The sequence below is a fragment of the Abramis brama genome, assembly GCF_963993115.1.
Source record: "Abramis brama genome assembly, chromosome: 11".
Classification (NCBI taxonomy): Eukaryota; Metazoa; Chordata; class Actinopteri; order Cypriniformes; family Leuciscidae; genus Abramis; species Abramis brama.
In genome coordinates, this window is record NC_139973.1 from 19985194 (window position 1) to 20003862 (window position 18669).

Here is an 18669-nt window from a genome sequence, read left to right on the forward strand (position 1 = left end):
AACACTAAGAAAGGGTAAAAAGAGTGTCCGTCAATCAATCAATCAACAGTATCTCCCCAGGTGCACCTGAGACTATGATCGGGAGATAAATGTAATGTGAGATAAACCCTCTCTATCCTTCCTGAGGTCCCTAGTCTGCCTTTGTCACAATTGCGCCAATGAAATATTAAGACCGTGCTTATCCGCCACAGGGCGATTTTAATTACCACCTAAGGTTACACCATTAACATGAAATAGCATAGCATGCAATCTCTTCCTTATACAATGTGGAGGTTCGATTTAACAAATAAAATGTGGCGATTAATAGAAAGCCTCTTTCTTGTTTTCCAAAGCCGAGTCATTATGCCTCCTGATTTCAGATAAGATGTGCTCTCTTGCACACTGAGAAGTGATGACACTTGTATACTGTTTTAATGGAGGAATCTCCAGAGAGCAGGCCTCTTTGATTCACTGCCTAATGATAAGCGTGCTCTGGTCTGTCAGCGGCACAACCCCGTGGCAGATGGCTGGTGTGGATCTTACACATTTCTTTATGTTCCTGCCTCCCCCCTCGTCCACCTCATTCTTAAAGCTGCCGATGGTATAATGGAAAAACTCAATCCTGGTCATGGTTAGCTCAATCTCATTATAATCCCTCGTTTTTTATTCATTCAGCCCTTTGGGACACTGTCTGCCCACCATGCAGCTTCCAGCCTTGGTGGAGTGCCTTTTGATTTGTCCAGGAGAGCCTAATGAAGTCACAGAGAGATACAATTATTTCCCAAAGCAGGGGCATTAATGTACTCCAAATTCCCTCCGGAGGAACGTGATGACAATTGGTTTGTACAGCTTTGATCGCCAGTCTAAGCCCTGCCCGGGACAAACTGTGAGGTCGCATCCCGGTCCAGACGCTTACTGATGAACCCCGGTCAAGCCGCTTTCTCTGATATTATCAGAGCTATTCCTCTATTACATGAAAACAGAGCTGATAAATCCTTGATACTTACATAACGCCAGTGTTGGACAGAGCCTTTGTCAACAAAGTGGCAGTGCAAATAAATATTACAGCAGAAAAAGATACAAAGGTTTAAATCACAATTACATTTTAATTGGCTATTAGTGACTTAACAGAGACATAAATACAACGTGTTAACGCTTGCTCGGCTCATTAACACATTGTATACCTTAATTGATCGGTATGTGCTTGCACATTATCATCACCAAGTAATGGTACATAGTTACATGGTAACTATTTGAAGGGCTGACCAAGGCATGGAGGACTATTCCTCCAATTGGTCTTTACCAACAGCTTTATTTCAAATCAAATGCAAAGAAATCATTTACCTCAGAAAGAATGAGTGGTAAAGATTCCCTTTAGTATCCTAAAGTAAAACATGATAATTAGTTGCGTTATTATGCATTTGTGTGACATACGTTACATTGTAGCACCATAAAATGATGATCAAAAATAGCATTTGCAGAGGTTTCAGCAACTTACAACAATAATATAGAACGATGACATTTTTCTGACATTATATAGATAGAACTAATTAATATTGCATTATGACAGTATTGCCCATGATATTACTATTACTAAACAACTAGAAAGCTTTGAAAAATAATCACTGATATATTCATAAAGTTCACAGTTCATTTCTTTGATAATAGCATTGAAAACCAAAATAATAAAAGATTGCGTGTTACATGTTTTATCCGCAATATGAAAATTTTCCCCTAACGTGTTAAATGATGCATAAGAGTAAATATAAGAATTTTTAACCAGAAATAAAGCACTACTGTAGATATATTATGTCAATATACTCTCTTAAAAATTGGTTATACATGTGTTTTTGTCAGTGTAAATAAACTTTGCGCCGCAAAATTACAGTAAATAGCATTAAATCAAGTGATCGTCATAATGCCATGTTCTAAACAGTGACCTCTGAATTCTATGATTTGGATAGTTTCTACAAGCCGCTGGATTTTAGACTTGCAAGTCACAGCAGCTGAGAACTGCAGTCTGCAGCGAGAGACTGCCTAATGTGCACATCCAAGATCTAAATATAGCCGAACTCTAAATCTATGTTGCAAATAGCATGCCCTTAAGAACAACCGAAGATCGATACAATAAAATCGGGAAATAAAACAAAGAGAAAAATGAATAATATGCAATATAAGAAAATCTTTCATTTATATTATATTTCTATTCTGTATTCATATAGAGATGCATATGCAGTATTATATGTTTATTTGTTTATGAACATGTGCAGAACAGGTGTACAGTGAGCGTAGCTGGTGTGTAAACGTGGCTTAGGAGACCCCCTCAGGCAGACTGAGAGGAGGGTGTGTATCCAGGAGCAGGCGCTCGGGGGGAGATGGGGAACACAGCTCTTTACACAGCGCTGAAACCTCCACCATACCTGCACCCATGCCGGGGATACTCGTGTGCATAAGATGCCTCTGCAAGTGCTTGATCCAGTCTTCCTGAATTGACTGAGGACCCTGGAAGATCAGATCGCAGAACCTGGGGGAAATAAAGAAAGATATGAGAGCTGGTTGGAGAGAGTGTGGTGATGAAGTACAGGAGTGTTGTAAAGTACCTGCAGGTCATTTTGTAGATCACTTCAGAGACGGTGTGTGAAGATGAAAACGCCTTCCTTTTTGGCCCAGGCCTTGATCTCGGCCTCTTCTGTTTACAATCATATGCTGTGAAACAAATGATGTAATTATAATCAATGAAAAGCTGAGTGGCTAGATGATTAAATTAGAACAGATTGGAAGAACAAGCATGAAACCCTACTTGTTCCTTCTAATAAGGCGATTTCCTTCCGTCGCGCATATGCTCGAAGATGATTGGACAGGCTTACGGCGCTGTGGAACGTCGCGTTGCAGTGGATGCAGATCTTCTTATTCGCTGCAAACTTCTCTGGATTACACATAAAGAAAAAAGTTTTGAGCTAATGAGTGTTTAAATAACAGTTAGATGACCTCATGCTTTTTTTCTGTAGCTGCACTCCACTCATGACTGCTCTATAAATAGCAAAAGCATGGTTATACGGCTACATGAGTGTGTAATTTAGAAAAGGAACACAGCAGCTTGAAGAAAATAAAACTGTGATTCCCTGAGTGTCATCACCTCCTACTCCATCTGTTTTCATATAATAAAGATCGGCTGTGCACTCTGTTTATGAGGACATGTAGTTGTACTGTATGTTCTCAGCAAGTATCTGCAATCAGTTTGATGGTTTGTTTGTTTGTTTTTTAGGGGCAATGTTTGGAACTACTCATCTCCTCTCATTGTACTTTCAGATGAAATGTGTCCAGTTAATGCAAATCTACAGCTGTGTGACGTCCCAGCCTAGGCTGTGCGTGTGGTTTTAGGTGCCGTTTGGAGGGGACGTGGCCGACACACATGACACTTGTTAGACGCCGAGTTAAATGTTGCTGAAACTGTTCATGTGGGAGCATTGTTTTGGGTGATCGTCTCCGGCATGGAGTTCGATGGTCTGCGCTATGCTTTGTGTCAAGCCTGGCCCTGACACGTTTCTTTGTTTATGTTATATTTATGTTTGTTTCCCTTGCATTAAAATAAATGTTGGGTTTTTTTTAAGGATTGACACGTCTGATCTACTTTTTGTTGCAGCCTAAGAGCCGGCTGTTACAAATGGGGGCTAGTCCGTAAATTAATAAAACAAAAATGTTAAAATGAAAATCTGATGTTAATGTTTGCCATAATAATACCATTATTGCTTTAACACTGGACGCTGGAAAATGAATGTCCGGTGTTGGCAGGCACACTGAGGTCGTGAGGTAAAAAGGTAAATTTGGTTGTTCCTACATTATTAGTAGACACACTGTCCACTTCTGTAAATTTTCTCTAAATTGCTAAGGACCAGCTTTGATTAAAATTATGCTCCGTTTATTACTGAGGGTTTTGTGTCTGTACCTGATGGCATTGACAAAGTACCAGTTAAGATTATTAGAGATACTGGGGCATCTGAATCGTTCATTTTAGAGTCAAATCTACCTTTTTGTATCAATAGGGGGATTAATAAGGGGAATAAGGCTGCAGATTTTGTCCATTCCTTTGCACAGAGTTAACCTAAAATTGGATTTAGCTGAAGGAGAGGTAACCCTTGAAGGGCGTCCATCATCACCCGTGAATGGTGTTTCTGTAATTCTGGGTAATAATTTGACACGGAGGCAAGTGTGGAGAGATGTTGTTCCTCCACCTGTAGTTTCGTTTACTCCGTTGAAAGAGCAAACTGATGAATTGGTGCGAGAATTCCCTGAGGTGTTTGTGTCTTTATCGTCTAAATGTGTCCAAACTTGAGGTACCAGATATGGATTTATTAAGTCCAACTGTCATGCAAACAAGAAACTGCTTCTAACTACAGGTCGAGAGCTGTCGTTCCAACCACACAACTTTGCAATGCTGTTTGCAAATATTCAACATTCTGTCTGCACTATTTTTTAATGGTTGGTCATGTAGATGTCAAAAGGATGCTGTTTTTTTCAGCATCTTGTACCATAAGTGCCACATTTTTTAAACACTGTGGAAAGTTAACGGTTTCAAAACTGCGTTTCCAGACCACAACATTATGTTCCATTCCATGGCACTCTGTTTTAATGTTTTTGAACACAATAACGTGTCCTTTGTGGATGGTTTTTAACTCGTTCATATCAAAAATATGATTTGCATTTAAGTTTCTTTCTTGTATTGTAGGACAATTTTATTATTTTTATTATTATTTATTAATCAGTTGTTCCAAATCATGTTGATTGATAGCCCTAATACACACACTGGGTAATAGTAACAAAAGGACATAGACAAAACTTTTGAGATGACAGTTTCTTATTGAAATAGCCTACAAACTGATTCACAGACACTGACAGGTAAAATCAGAGTCACCAGTTCATTACTGAAAATGTCAATGCCCAAGTTTGCCATCACTGCACACTTTTGAGAGACAAAATGTTTTGAAAAGTGCGGTCTGGAACCAAACACCCTCATAATGTTCCTGTACTCCGCCTCATCCAGAAGAAGTTCTGTCAGAATGCAGAGAGGTGACTTGCTAGCGCCCGAAATAGGCTTGCCTTATTTGATTAGAAAAAATATAACAATTTAAAAGTCACCATTTACAGGTGTATCTATCAAAACTACTCTGAAAATCACAAATGTCCCTTTTTTCTAACTGGCCTCATTGAACTTCCTTCAGAGAGTTCTAGCAAAAACAAAGCAACAGACCTGATTATATGAATCTGGCTGAATAATCAAATCAATTTGACTAATCGCTGTTTATCCAATTAAAACAGACAACCTGTGAAATACATTTGATTGTGAAACTTCATTAATTAGTTGTTGTTTTTTTATTACTATTAATGAAATGAGATTTATTTGAGTACGCATGAAACAAAGATGTGCAAATACAGCTGATGTGTTTCCAGTACATAAAAGAGAGCTATGCGTTTTACATTTGAATTTCAAAGCCACTTTTGATGACATTCATTCTTTTTGTACCTGCTACAATATTTCAATGAGTGGCAAACTTTTACCCTGCACTCTCTGAATCTTGTGTTCCCTCTCTCTTTTAATGGAATCAACTGGCAACTTCAAGGTTACAGGAAGATAACTTTGTCTTAAATATGAGGCGTCTGTCATACATATTTAATATGGAGTGTATGACTGAAATTGGGTTTTAAGGTGCACTGTAAATAATGAAGGCAGAAGAGGTGGAAAAACATATGAGAGCGGCTGTGAAACAAGGCTGTGCAGTCATGCTACACTGTATTGATCATCTCTACCCATGCTTACTGTAAATATCTCAAATCAGTGCTACAGCACTTAAACTACTTTCTTATTTGCACTTCGAGGGCTATAACTATTAACAAAAGACTAACAACAATAAAAACCTTATGTTGTGGGAATAAAGAATGTTCAACGCTGGATTGTGACCCAGATATCTGAAACCTCAGCTGTCTGTCACTCTCAGATTCTTTGATTCAACATCACTCGAAACAAGACAGATCATAGCTCAGCTGTCAGTGAACAGGCAAAAGATTCTTGTCATGGAGGGGTTTTGTTTTTACGAAAATTGCTCAGTATCAATGGCACTTCCAAGCTCTCTTTGTCCATACACAATGCATGAGAAAACAGAAATGAATGGCTAATTACAAGCCTAATTATTTTTCAACCACTAAACTTCAAGCTAAATGGGCATTTGTAATTAAACATAAGTAAGGTATTGTCATCTTAAATATAAAATTAAAATTTCTGAGCCACTAGGGACAACAAAAAGATTTTTACAAATAATAACCTCTTTCTTTTGTTTGCCAAAAGAAAATTGTGGCTTGTGCGCTATATTTCTATATTCAAAGCTACAGTGATGGTACGATATCTTTGTGTGAGGAACAAACAAAAATTTAAGATGCTATCCAGTGATAATTTTTCCTTAATAAACCCCTAATAGCTGTAACCCAATCAGTTTCAAGTTGTGTTTATATATATATATATATATATATATATATATATATATATATATATATATATACACCATGATTTTGATTTGGACAAAATGGAAGCTTGTTTCCACCATAGAATAAAAAATAAAATACGTAATTGTGACTATTTTCTCTTGCAATTTAGAGGAATTGTGAGATATAAATATATAGAGATATGAGATATAATTGCCTTTTTCTCGCAATTAATACTTTTTTCACGTAATTTTGCTAGTTTATATCTCACAATTCTGACTTCTAGTTTATATCTCACAATTCAAAGAACAAAAACATCTATATTGTTTGATAAAAATAATTAGCTTTTTTATATTTATTCAGTGGCAGAAACATGCTTCCATAAAACAGACATGACACTGGGATATTTTCATATTTGGGTGAACTATCACTTTTTATGGAAGTCCAGGTACAGATTTGCAGGCATATAAAACAGTGGCTTGTTGGTTTGTTTAATACTATTATCAAAGAAATGTAGTATCTCTAAACAAACACAGAAAGCTAATCAAATGTGTTTAGATGTGTTATTCGTATTTATTTTTATCTAAAGCTTTCTTATTGATATGTATTTATTGTATTGTTATAGTATATTTATTGTTTTTCTCTTAACCATCAACCTGCTAGGGACTGCAGATGAAAATTAGCCTGTATGGCTAAATCTGGCACATTTACATTTTGGACTTCGTCCTCATGTTGATTAATGTGCGTTGTCCCTTTTAAATAAATAAATCAAAATCAAAAATCAAAATCAAAAATCAAACATTATGTATCTTGGTTGAGAAAAAAAAGAAAAAGAAAAAAAAACTTCTGTCACTGATTGGGGGTCTAATTATTAACCTGTTCACCTCTATGTCTCAGAGACACATACACAAATTTAAGCTGTTGGTGAGAAAACATAATTAGAAATAAAATGTATTTAAATCATTTTAAATAAAGGCACTTTACTGCATGGGGGGCAGCTGCATGATGTTTTTCATCTCAATTTCAGAGGCTGACATAAAATAGGCTTCCCTATGTAAATTAATATTTAATATGTTTTCTGGATAACAGCAAATGACACAATTGAGTGATTGTGTGGTTCCTAACCTTGGCTCCAGGTAGGATCCAGCTTCACAGATGGTGATCTGGGTATACTGCCACTAGTGTAGGAGATGGTCAAAGGAGTACTGGCATCCTCTGAGTGGCCTTCGACCTCCATTTCCTGCTCCACTTTCCTATTTCCCAGCAGATCCTCTAAAGTGCTAGATCGGACCTTATTGGTCCTCTTCCTCTCCCTGTCGACCTGGGGGCGCCTGATCATAGTCCATTGCCCTTCGTCTGGTGTGCCAGTGGCATGATGAATCTTCATAGGAATGCCAGAGGATGTAAGAAACAGTCCATCACTGCTGGCAAACTTTTGAGAGACAAAAGGTTTTGAAAAGTGTGGTCTGGAACCAAACACCCTCATAATGTTCTTGTACTCCACTTCATCCTGAAGAAGTTCTGTCAGAATGCAGAGAGGTGACTTGCTAGCACCCGAAATAGGCTTGCCAATCCGCTTCAGATGACCCCGCACATGATTGGAGAGGCCGGTCTTAGTGTCAAACCAGCCCAGGCACAGGGGACAGGTGTGCTCGGTTTTAGACTCTGGCTTATCTGCCATGATGAAAGCACATAATTACTTTAAATTAATAAGTTACATGTAGAAATGTTTGTACACATACATAAATATGGGTTATGCATGTGTGATTTTAGCTTGAGAGCATTATCTAAAATCACAATGACTTGAACAAGGAAAGGTGAACAATAATCACCTTTTCTGATTCTGCGATTCACTGAGGGAATTTTTCTGCGTATGCGAGGCTGGCGGTCCTGAGATGCCACTTGCTCAGGTGACACCACGTGACGAGCATCATAACTCAGCCCAACCCTATGTAAGTGTCCTCTCACATGGTTAGACAAGCCCACCCCAGACTCAAACACTGCGGGACAGTAGGGACAGCACTTCCTGCCCACCAAAGACAAAGGGTTGACAATATACTCTGCATAAGGATCGCTTTGCTGATAAACAACATGATCAGGGTTATCCTCACTTATTATACTTTCAACACACTCCTCCTTCACTATAAAAGTACAAATTTCATCACTGTCCTCCACTCTACTATTGTCTGGATTAGTATAATTGGCATAGTCCAGAATGTTGTTGTGGAGAGGGATGAAATATTCACTGGGGGTATTGCTATTACACTGATCCGGAGACTCTTTGGTGCAGTCGTTGAAATCCTGAGCACCTTCATTGTCATCTCCCTCTTGTGGTGTAGTAGAGTCCCATTGTGGAGACTCAGGCTCAGGCTCAGATTTTGGAAGACGCACATGAGGAATATTGGCATGGGTGTTGCGATAAGGGATTGACATTTTTCTTTTCGACGGTATTTTGTGCTTCAGCGTTTGCAGCGCTAAAGTACTGCCAGTTGAAGGATCTTTGGGATGGCTCTCAGTGCCAGGGTTCAGACAGGCTGCTTTACTCACGATCTCTGTTTTCGTTGTAAGATGTACGTCAAAGCTGGAAAGATATTTTGTCCTCTTTTCGGAGACAGCGCTTTCATATTCTTGATTGTCTTCTTCGACGTACGGCAGACCTGTAGTCACGTCTATTTTCTCTGTAGGCAGAGGGGATAATTTGCTTGGCTTGTCACTTCTCAGTGAGAATGGTGACAGCTTGTTTGCAGGGCTGCCAGGGCTCCATTTGATCAGGGAGGAGCTGAAACCGTCACAGGCTTCTTGTGTTTCTTTGCTTCTCACATTAAGGTCAGCTGAGCCATTGGGCACAAAGGGCAGCTCACCTCTGTCCCTAACAGACCGCTTCTCTGTGCTTTGAATCTTTGGCATCAGTAAAGATGAGTCCTTGGTTTTAGGTTGGTCAAACAAAGCTTTTACGTGATCATCTACATTGCGGTGTGATTGAGGTTCATAATTCTCATAATATGGCTGCCCGTGGATGAGCTCCACATGCTTTCTGAGACTATATATATTCATACTTCTAAATGTGCAATTTTGACATTCAAAAGAGTTGCCAGTCTTGCCACATGTGGTGTGGTGAGCTGTACACTCATGTGCCTCCATTTCAGTTGTAGTCATGTAATCACATTCCTCACAGCTATAAGACAACTTCTCCTTCTCATTAGTTTTGCCATGATGGACGAAAGTTTTGGGGCATTTCGTTCCAAAGACACACTGGGGACACTGAAGACAAGCTCTTCTTCCCTCGACATCTATCTTACTGAAACCTTTAATCTCTTCCATCAGCCTCTCCCTCCGCACCTGGTGGATTATAATGTGCTTTTGCAGAGAGGTTATGTCTCGGAATGAACGCCCACACTCTCTACATATAAAGGGTCGGGGAACGTGTTCCTGTCTCACCTTTTTATTCTTATCTAAATGATACATCATATGCCTATGCAAATGCCTCTTCTCCTTGAAATTATCGTTGCACTTTGAACACGGGAAAAAGGAAAGCTCTTCGTCTGTTTTTGTCTCTGTCTTTAACCGTGCCGATTTTTCACCCATGTAGGTGTTTGTTTCTATGTCGCTGCCGCCTTCATCACATCTCTCTTCCTTCTCGCTTGAAATTAGCTCCTTCATGGCAGCTGACTTGTCGCAGAATTTCTCCAGGCGCAAGCCGGCATATGCTTTCAAACTTTCCGGCTCTTTCCTTAAGGCATGTTCTTTGTTAATGGACGACTCAAAATCTGAGTCTTCGTCAGATAGGGAATTCTGGGAAGCGTAATCAAAGCCATCATAAACCTGTCCTACAGTGTCAGCCCTCTCCATGGTACGTTTTTTACGCATCCTCCGTCTTTGGTTGGCAGGTGGAGCCCCATCAATCTCCACCTTTGTTCTTACCCCATCACCTGCTACACTGCTTTTCAACAGTATCCGCATGAACTTCTCCTGCAGGCCCCAAGTTAGACCATCACAGTCATCAGAAGAACTCTCTGACAACTCAGAATCAAAGTCCCATAAGCACCCTGTTTTGATTCCCTTTCTAGCTAACAGTCGGCTGATTGGCCTGGTATCCAAGCCTTCCCCCACCAGCACATCTAGGGGGGCCTCGCCGTCAATGTTGTTTGATTCAGATGAGGCCCGTGCGGGCTGCACTTTTAGGGCGCACCCTTCTGCTTTCTGCCGGGTGTCTGATTGAAGCTCACTGGGAGGCGGTAACACCTCAGGGCTAGTGTCTGTCCCGGGCAGAGGGGACACGTCTTTGTTGTGGACGCAGGACTCCTCTGAGGTACAGTGTGAAGCAGCTCCATTAACAAGTGCTCCTGAAGGCAAGGAGTCGTTTGTGCTGGGGGCAGCAGGGATGCTACCACAGACAAATGGGTTCGGCTGGACTCCATTTAAAGGGTTTTGGGGACTGTCCAAGGGCAGGGGCTCTGGTGGATCCAAGTTGTTATTGTTGTTGGGAGAAGATGTGCTTGTCAACTCTTGAGTGTCAGAGGAAGATTCTACCTCTTTGTCTTCCTCTGTGCTCTCTTTTACTGCTGCCATAACGGAGAAAAGACAATCTGTGAAAGAGAGACAAGTGATCAGTTTCAAATCTCATCTCCATATAACTTGTTTTAGGGGTCAATGACATGGTGAACTGTGTCCTTGATAAAGAAAAGGCCAAGTTCTTAGAAAAGTACTATTTGTATCCATGTTGGTTTCATGTGTTTTTTTAAACTTTTCAAGAAATGTTTTGATTTAATGAAAACAAATGATAAAGAATTGTATTAAAATATATTTTACAAGATAATAAATATCAAGAATATTAATGAAGAAGGTCCTCTCAATGATATCATTTCTTGTTGCATCTTTTTTTCCTGCATATTTTTGTAAGTTGTTTGGAGCACATAACCTTGTAGACTGCACCACATAACTTTTGCTGCTCAAAATGATTTCAAATATGAATAAGCAGCTGAAGGCAGTTTTGTTAAAATATTATAATTCATTTTGATATAAGAACAGTCGTTTCAATGATTTTTAATTCAGAAATTAAAAACAATCAACATAAAAGAGTTAATTCATACATTAATGTACATATTTATATTAATATTTTTTTTATATAAGTTTATAGATCCTATGAAAAAAATGCATCTTGAAATATAGGGAGCATCAAATAATTTAGAGCTTTCTAAAATTAACTAATAGTGGCCTAAAGAAGCCGACTTTTTTCTTTCTTTCTTTTTTTTTTCTTTTGCCACAATCCCAAACACCCACTGTCAACGCTTCTTTTCACAACACACCCCAATGTTAGCCCTGGAAGTCCTGGTGAGGAAGCTTAATTATGTGAATGCACCTCTGGGATATAACCTTCCTGTTTCTCCCACCAAAGTTCTCAGCCGCCTGCTAAAATTGACCAATTTCCATGGGAACAAAGCACACCACCAATAAGATCATATTATTCTGTCTTATCACTCTCTGATGGTGCCAAAGCACATCCCAGCACGAGACTGTTGTTGCTTCAAACCTGACAAATTGGCACACTGCACAAACATACACAGAGACAGACACACACACACACTCAGGTAGAAACGCTCCCGTTCATGACTAGCCAGAGAAATATACCTCAGGTGTCATCAGCCAATCTAATTATATTTGATGGTTTTCAGCAGCTCGACACCAGCAAACCTGTGGGACAACAGGAGTGTGTTTAAAGGGTGTGTTAAAGGGGCCCAGGCTTGCTGTTGTCCTGCTAGGCCACAGTGTATGCTCTGAGGATTTGACATTCAGCACTAGCTGCTCTCAACAGGAAGCCGCGTTGCTAACGAAGTGTTAAATTCAGTGTTAATGAGTGGCTTCACTGTTACCACCTCCTAGGTAAACCTTCCGAGCTCCATATTCTCTCCATCTGTTGGGGTGTGAGGGGCTTTCGGAGGGAGAACAGACGCTCTGCATTTAAAAACGAACTTCACTGCAAACCCCTAAACAGCAGGGTGGCAAAGCCTCAGAATATGATTTTAGCTTTAAATTTACAGGCCTCATTAGCTTCCAGTTTCCACACTGATCTGTTCCATACATAACAAACAGGGTTCAACTGCAATGCGTCTTTTAAAAATTCATTCGCTTCTATTTACTTCATTTAGTCAATGTTAAAAGGCTGCCTTTGCCTTGCTGGAAGCTATTTACAAGGATTATGAGCTTAAATACATTTACGCTCGGCGCGGAGATCAATCTGAAGCGATTACCTCTTTTTCTCAATCTCGCTCTAACTCTCTTTCTTCCCTCCTTGAAATATGCTCAGTAATGAACATGTTTGAATTCACAAACAACAATGAATCAGAGGAGGTCCCCCTGTGATCAGACTAAATTAACTGCACAAGTAAAAGAGCACTTAACACTTACACGACACACATATGTCATGTGCTCCCTCTCCTCTCTTTCTCTTAGCCCCTATTCTTTCCATCAGCACTTGTTCTAACACTCGAGTTGCACCTCATCTTGAGGTTACTGCTGAAAAAATAAGAGGTGATAATTGCATATTATCATTACATATTATTCTAGAACCCCAGAAGGTAAACTTTTCTTGGATATTTATTAATCATAGGAGAATACAAACTACTTGCTATGTTCCACTTTGGTGTCTTCAACTTTTTTCCCACCTACTAGACTCATATGTTGGTGACAAAAGGCCAAAAGTTGGAAGTTTATGTTCCAAGAATACAATTATATGGTGTACTACAAATGCAGAGAACCATAAAGTATGTTCTATAAATATTAGACACATTCACAGAACTTGCATTAATCTCTATTAAAAAATAGCTTGAAGTAGGGTGAAGATATTGCATTTTCCTTTTGTATTTTTTCCCCTAATGCATGCAAGTGACGAGACAGAAATTGATTACCCAAACACTTCTAACCCTAGCTGTGAAACCTCTCATAATTCCTTTAGACTCTTCCCCTAAAAGAGAGGACTACAACAAAAATCAGAAACACCAGGTGGGAGAAGTTATTCAGAGCAGTTAACTGTCTATGTGAATCGGCAACATGCCCAACTCCATTTCACTTTATCCATTACGCTCTCTCTCTTTCTTTCTTTTACCTGTCTTTCTTTTCCCCGTACTCTCTTCTTCTATCACAGGAAAAAAAACACATCTAAACAAAGAAGGAAGGCCAAGGCCCCTCAAGTACAGAGCAGAGAATCTTCCTCGGTTAATGGGAGTTATTGATTTGTTTGACACACTGTGAATTTATGAAGCCGCCTCTCAAGTGTGAGAGACTAACAAAGCACAGCTGTGAGCAAACAAACAGGTAGCTATTCAACCTGACACCTCGCAGAGACTGAAGAGAGCCTGTCTTTCTCTTCTTCTCTTGCCATGTTGAGGAAAAGCGTTGACTTCAACTCAAACAGTCTCCTTAACACACAGAGCAGCAGTGACAGGGTTTCACAGCACATGCTACAGCCGACGGGACAAGAGATGTTTTGGGAAGGATTTATTTATTTATCTTTTGCAAGGGAACGCTCATACATATTATATTTTGATTAATAATGAAATAAAGGATTTGAAAAATGAGTTTAGAGGTCTCAGTTAACATGTCTGACTATTTAATCGTCAAACCATACATTTACATGTTAATGTTTAATATGGAACATCTAAAACTTGACCTCTGTTCTAACCTTTCCACATAAACAATGCTGCAGTACTGTCTGAGTTATAGGAAAGCGAATATAGGTCGGATAGCTGTCATATGTTGCACACAGTACAGGTGTACACCATACATTACAACCCTTGAACATTTTTGAGTTTGTTTTTCCCCCCTCTTTCCCCATCGTTTGGAAAAGAAACTAAGATGCACAGAGAGTGGCAAGAATCCAATTTCTTTTGAACGCTGTGTGGAAATTGAGAGCTCAGCAATAAATCTGCTTCAATACACAATCTCCACAGAGTGCAGGGGCAGCTACCTTAGCCATCTCTCCCTCTGTGTCTAACAAACCGCTACTTAACCAGGAGCCAAGGCTGCCAACTCTAAGGTATTGGTTGCCACAGCACTGCAAAAGTTGCATTTTCCAGAGGTTGCCATTCATAGCCAAGGTGATGCAACGTCGTGACTTTGTTAACTAACCCAGATTAAAAACGGTCCACACAAATTTGGATCTGGATTTCAAAACAAAAGAACACATCCTTCCACAACCCAAATTAAAAGAACGCCAACACGCTCTCAAAGACTCGATCGCACATCTCTCCGCAGTACTCTTTCTTAAAATAGAGCAAGTGAAATGGCTGTTCCTCCTGATGGTAGATTTAGGATCGGGGAGAGGGGAAAGGGGGGTCACTGGGCATGATAAAAGGGGACAGGGAGTGAGTGACAGTTGGGTTAAGACAGAAGTCATGTTCAATAGCAGGTAAGGAACATCAAAAGGCGAGTTCACAGGAAACCTATGCAACCTTATCTAGAAGGAGGATTTTCTGTTGTGTGAAGTAGATTAGTGGTGCCAGAGCTGCTGACATGGCCTCATTTGCTGCCCTGTAGTGTTAGAGGAGGATTAAACCATATAAACTTTGAAGCCTTAAACAATACCTTTCAAAATTAGACGGATTAAGGGAGGGATGTCTGATGGGGATTTCCCGCGGCTTTGTCAGTTTAAAACTTCTCTTATTTAAAAAGGGAGCAAGAGAGCAGGAAAAAAGCTGAGCAGGTCTGGGGTTTCAGTTTTAATGAGGGCGCTCTTATCGTGAGCTGGGCAGCGGGTGCGAAGTAGCACAGGTCGACAGGCCTTTACACCAGTAGCCTCTCTCACATTAAAGAATGATGCAAAGAGTTTGTCACGTAAAGGAGGCGAAAGTTTTCTGGCAGTTGCATCATTCCGCTACTTTTACGCAGCAACACATCTCTTGATGAAAAATAAACATTGATTGTTGCATGTTATCCTGTGTAAAATATGAAAGCAATATGCCATGAGATATACTTCCTCTCAGGTCATGAGTTGCAGGTGCTTTTTTAGCTGTTGTACGGCATTGATTTTTCTTCATGTGAAATGTGATGATTACTGGAGATCTGATTTAAATACGACGGGGCTGCACGGGCGCGTATCTGCCGCTATGATCGAGGGCAGACTCGCATACATCTGTCTTGCTTGAGTAGTGTGAAAGAATAAAGCTAACTTTGTCACTGCCGCTTTGCTGAAGACACGTGACCAATCAGATGAAAGCATGTCAATGTCAACGCTTGTCTACACGCTGAGGACGGGATCGGGTCTAAGCGAGCAGACATCAATACGCTTAAATTTGGAGAAATGTCAAGCGGCGCAGGTTTCGGGATGAAACAACTTTTATTACCTTTTCTTAAAACGTAATGTGCCATGCAAGCTATAAGACATGAGCAACATAATAAAAGTGGAAAAGGGCAAATAGTGGCAGAGGATTCCTGTCTAAATCAGGACTAAACTGATGGATGTAAACACATTCAAACTGACTTTTGTTTAACCAAAACTTAATCTAAAATAACATTCTGCTAATGAAAAAAAAAAAAAAAACAGACTCATTCTTAACCGCATAAAGCAAAGCTTGCACTTTGTGGTCCATCTCCCCCTGAACAGGCTCCCTTAGGATATTAAAAAATCATCACATTTTTATCAGTCCCTGCTGCTTGTCAATGGCATCTATTAAAGCTGAATGAGGGGGCGGAGCTGCATCCAGACTGGTCATTAACACCAGAGCCCCACTCAATCAGAGCAACTCCCAAACATATCAAAGAGGAGGTGGGATGCATGCAGAAGGAGAGGTAGGGGGTGTGCTTGGTAGCCCGAGAGAGCCCCATGGAGAGATGTAAATAACCTCCCGAGAGACTCCCGGCGGGCTGTAAAGAAGATGCTAGCTGGGAGACGACGGGAAGCTAATGAGTATAACAGTAAATGTATACAAAAGACAGAAGAAGAGGCCCTCCTTCTTTATTCCAATTAATGTGCTCTTATCAATATCGGGGCACCGAAGCCACTTTACTTAGTGCACCGTCTGGTTGTACTCAATGAAGTCAAAATACAGCAAACCAAACCAAAAACGAAACAAAATGTGGTGCAGGAGATAAAACGATTTCTTAAAAGATTCTATTGAACTATCCAAACAAACAAGCGTGGTGTAAACATATGCATTTCAGAACATATGTAAACAAATACCAATTCTAAATTGATTTTTTAAATCATCAAAAACATTTTTTTTTAAAGTATCAAGTTGGAATAAATGTCAGGGTTTAATGCTTATTTTTTATGGAATCTGTTTGCAAGTGGGACTCAGCATAACAGCTAAATATGACTTTGTGTCACAGATGTAATGTGCATAATTTGAAATTCAACTGTGGTTCCCTTTAGCCACACAAAGGTGTAAAGTAGGGATCATATTTACTTAAATTTGATCAAATGAAGACTCCAATCAATCAATCAATTAATAATAATAATAATAATAATATTTAAACCACTAGCTGGTAGGGGTGTAACAATACCCTCATGTCACGATTTGATACATATCACGATACTGAACTTACGATGCAATGTTATTGCGATACTCCAAGACATAAGATAAAAGGTTAACAAAAAAAAGACTGTTTATTAAAATGCTAAATTTGGTATTACATTGGTATTACATTGGTATTACAAATGAATTGGCTTGGACTTGGTGCTGGTAACCCAACGCACAGGACAATGGTGACACCAGAATTACACTATTCATGATTCTGACACTGAAAATACAGAATTATTTTAGACGAATATGCTTGCACTGTCTAGACTAGATATATTTAAATTAATGTAGGACACTTTTTACTGGTAACATAAGACATTTGGCATTATCAGGACCCATAAATATTCCCCCATTGGATTATCATACATTATATTCAACACTATAGTAGTTTAATGTAGTACCGACACCAAAACTCCATAAACTTAAATTATTTCTCACACAGTAATTTTCATTTTGGGTGAACTATACACAATACATACTGTCCCTATCCACGATACATATTGTTGCATTTTTGTATTGTGATATACTGTGATACGATATATTGTTACACTCCTATAGCTGGCTCTATCAGTATTTCCTACTGGTCACTACCCCTAATGACCAACAGATGGCTCTGGCAACTTAACATTGGTCCAGAAATTTCTATAACCGAGTTAACATGAAATATATAGCCTATATATAAAAAAGAGACAAATAAATTAAGAAAAAAAGAAAAAAAGAAAGAGAAAATAGTTGGGGGAAAAAACCTGAAAAATAAATATTTAAAAAAGTTTGCGTGTATGTGTTTGAGGACAAAAATAAGACTTTTCCTTTCAAGCATGATTTTAATCAAATTTTAATCATGATTTTTGATTTCAATCAAATATTTCAAGATTTGTATATATTAAAAAAATAATAGGTTTTCTGCTTTTACGGCCTTCCCCAAAATGTGGTAGTACAAATTAAGTTTTAGAACCTGCTTGTGATCAACAAATCAATAAGCAGAATATCACTAAATGTGATGAATGCACAGGAAAACCATTCACACACTCTCATCTAGTCTCTTAATACCACATGTAATTCAGTGATCTCTTCCTGACAGAAATGCTCTATAATCACACATCACCCTGCAACCTCTTTTCAAAGCTCTAAAATATCACATCCAACTCTAGGAATAATTGGAAAATTTAATGAGATTGGTGAACCACAACCTTGAAGGATTTCGCAAGAAAAAAGGTTTGGGGGGCTTGACAGTTAATTCTCAGGCAAACTTTTGCCTTTACCCTTTCAATCAATAGAAACAGTGGATTTAATTTTGGTTAATTGGTGCTCAGTAAGAGACACCCTTCAGCGTCGATAGAACATTCTTACGGCCTTGGTCCTATTGATTCTGGAATCTCTTGTAGGCGCTTACAAACACGTCTGATCCGACGGACTGTGTTCCTCTGCGGTAATTTTTTGCTAACTTGCGATAGACGCAATTTCACTCAAGCATGTTCAATTGACCTATTATGATGCAGTAAAAAAAAAAAATCCAAGCAACACTGTCATTTTCCATGTATTTTTCAGCTGTTCATAAGACTAAGTATAAGCGCTGTCATATTGTTACCAACATTTCATACTGATACAACTAGGATTATTTAAAACAGACTATGACTGGCAGAGCAGTAACTGAATCTTCAGAGAGATGCATTCATATGTTTAACTGTAACCAAGTTTAGCA

General features: G+C 39.2%; 1 protein-coding gene across 2 annotated transcripts in view; it reads right to left on the reverse strand.

Annotated features, from left to right (window-relative positions):
* Positions 1-1060: 1060 nt before the first annotated feature.
* znf644b (zinc finger protein 644b) overlaps positions 1061-18669 on the reverse strand; it is a 29797-nt gene continuing 12188 nt past the window's right edge. For both annotated transcript variants that reach the window (XM_084128215.1, XM_084128216.1), the window contains 5 exons: positions 8286-11039; positions 7579-8127; positions 2780-2905; positions 2580-2685; positions 1061-2503 (listed from right to left, as the gene is read on the reverse strand). In XM_084128215.1, the coding sequence (XP_083984341.1) occupies positions 2290-2503; positions 2580-2685; positions 2780-2905; positions 7579-8127; positions 8286-11022 (3732 nt within the window). In that variant the 5' untranslated portion in view covers positions 11023-11039 and the 3' untranslated portion in view covers positions 1061-2289. The remainder of the gene's footprint in view (positions 2504-2579; positions 2686-2779; positions 2906-7578; positions 8128-8285; positions 11040-18669) is intronic.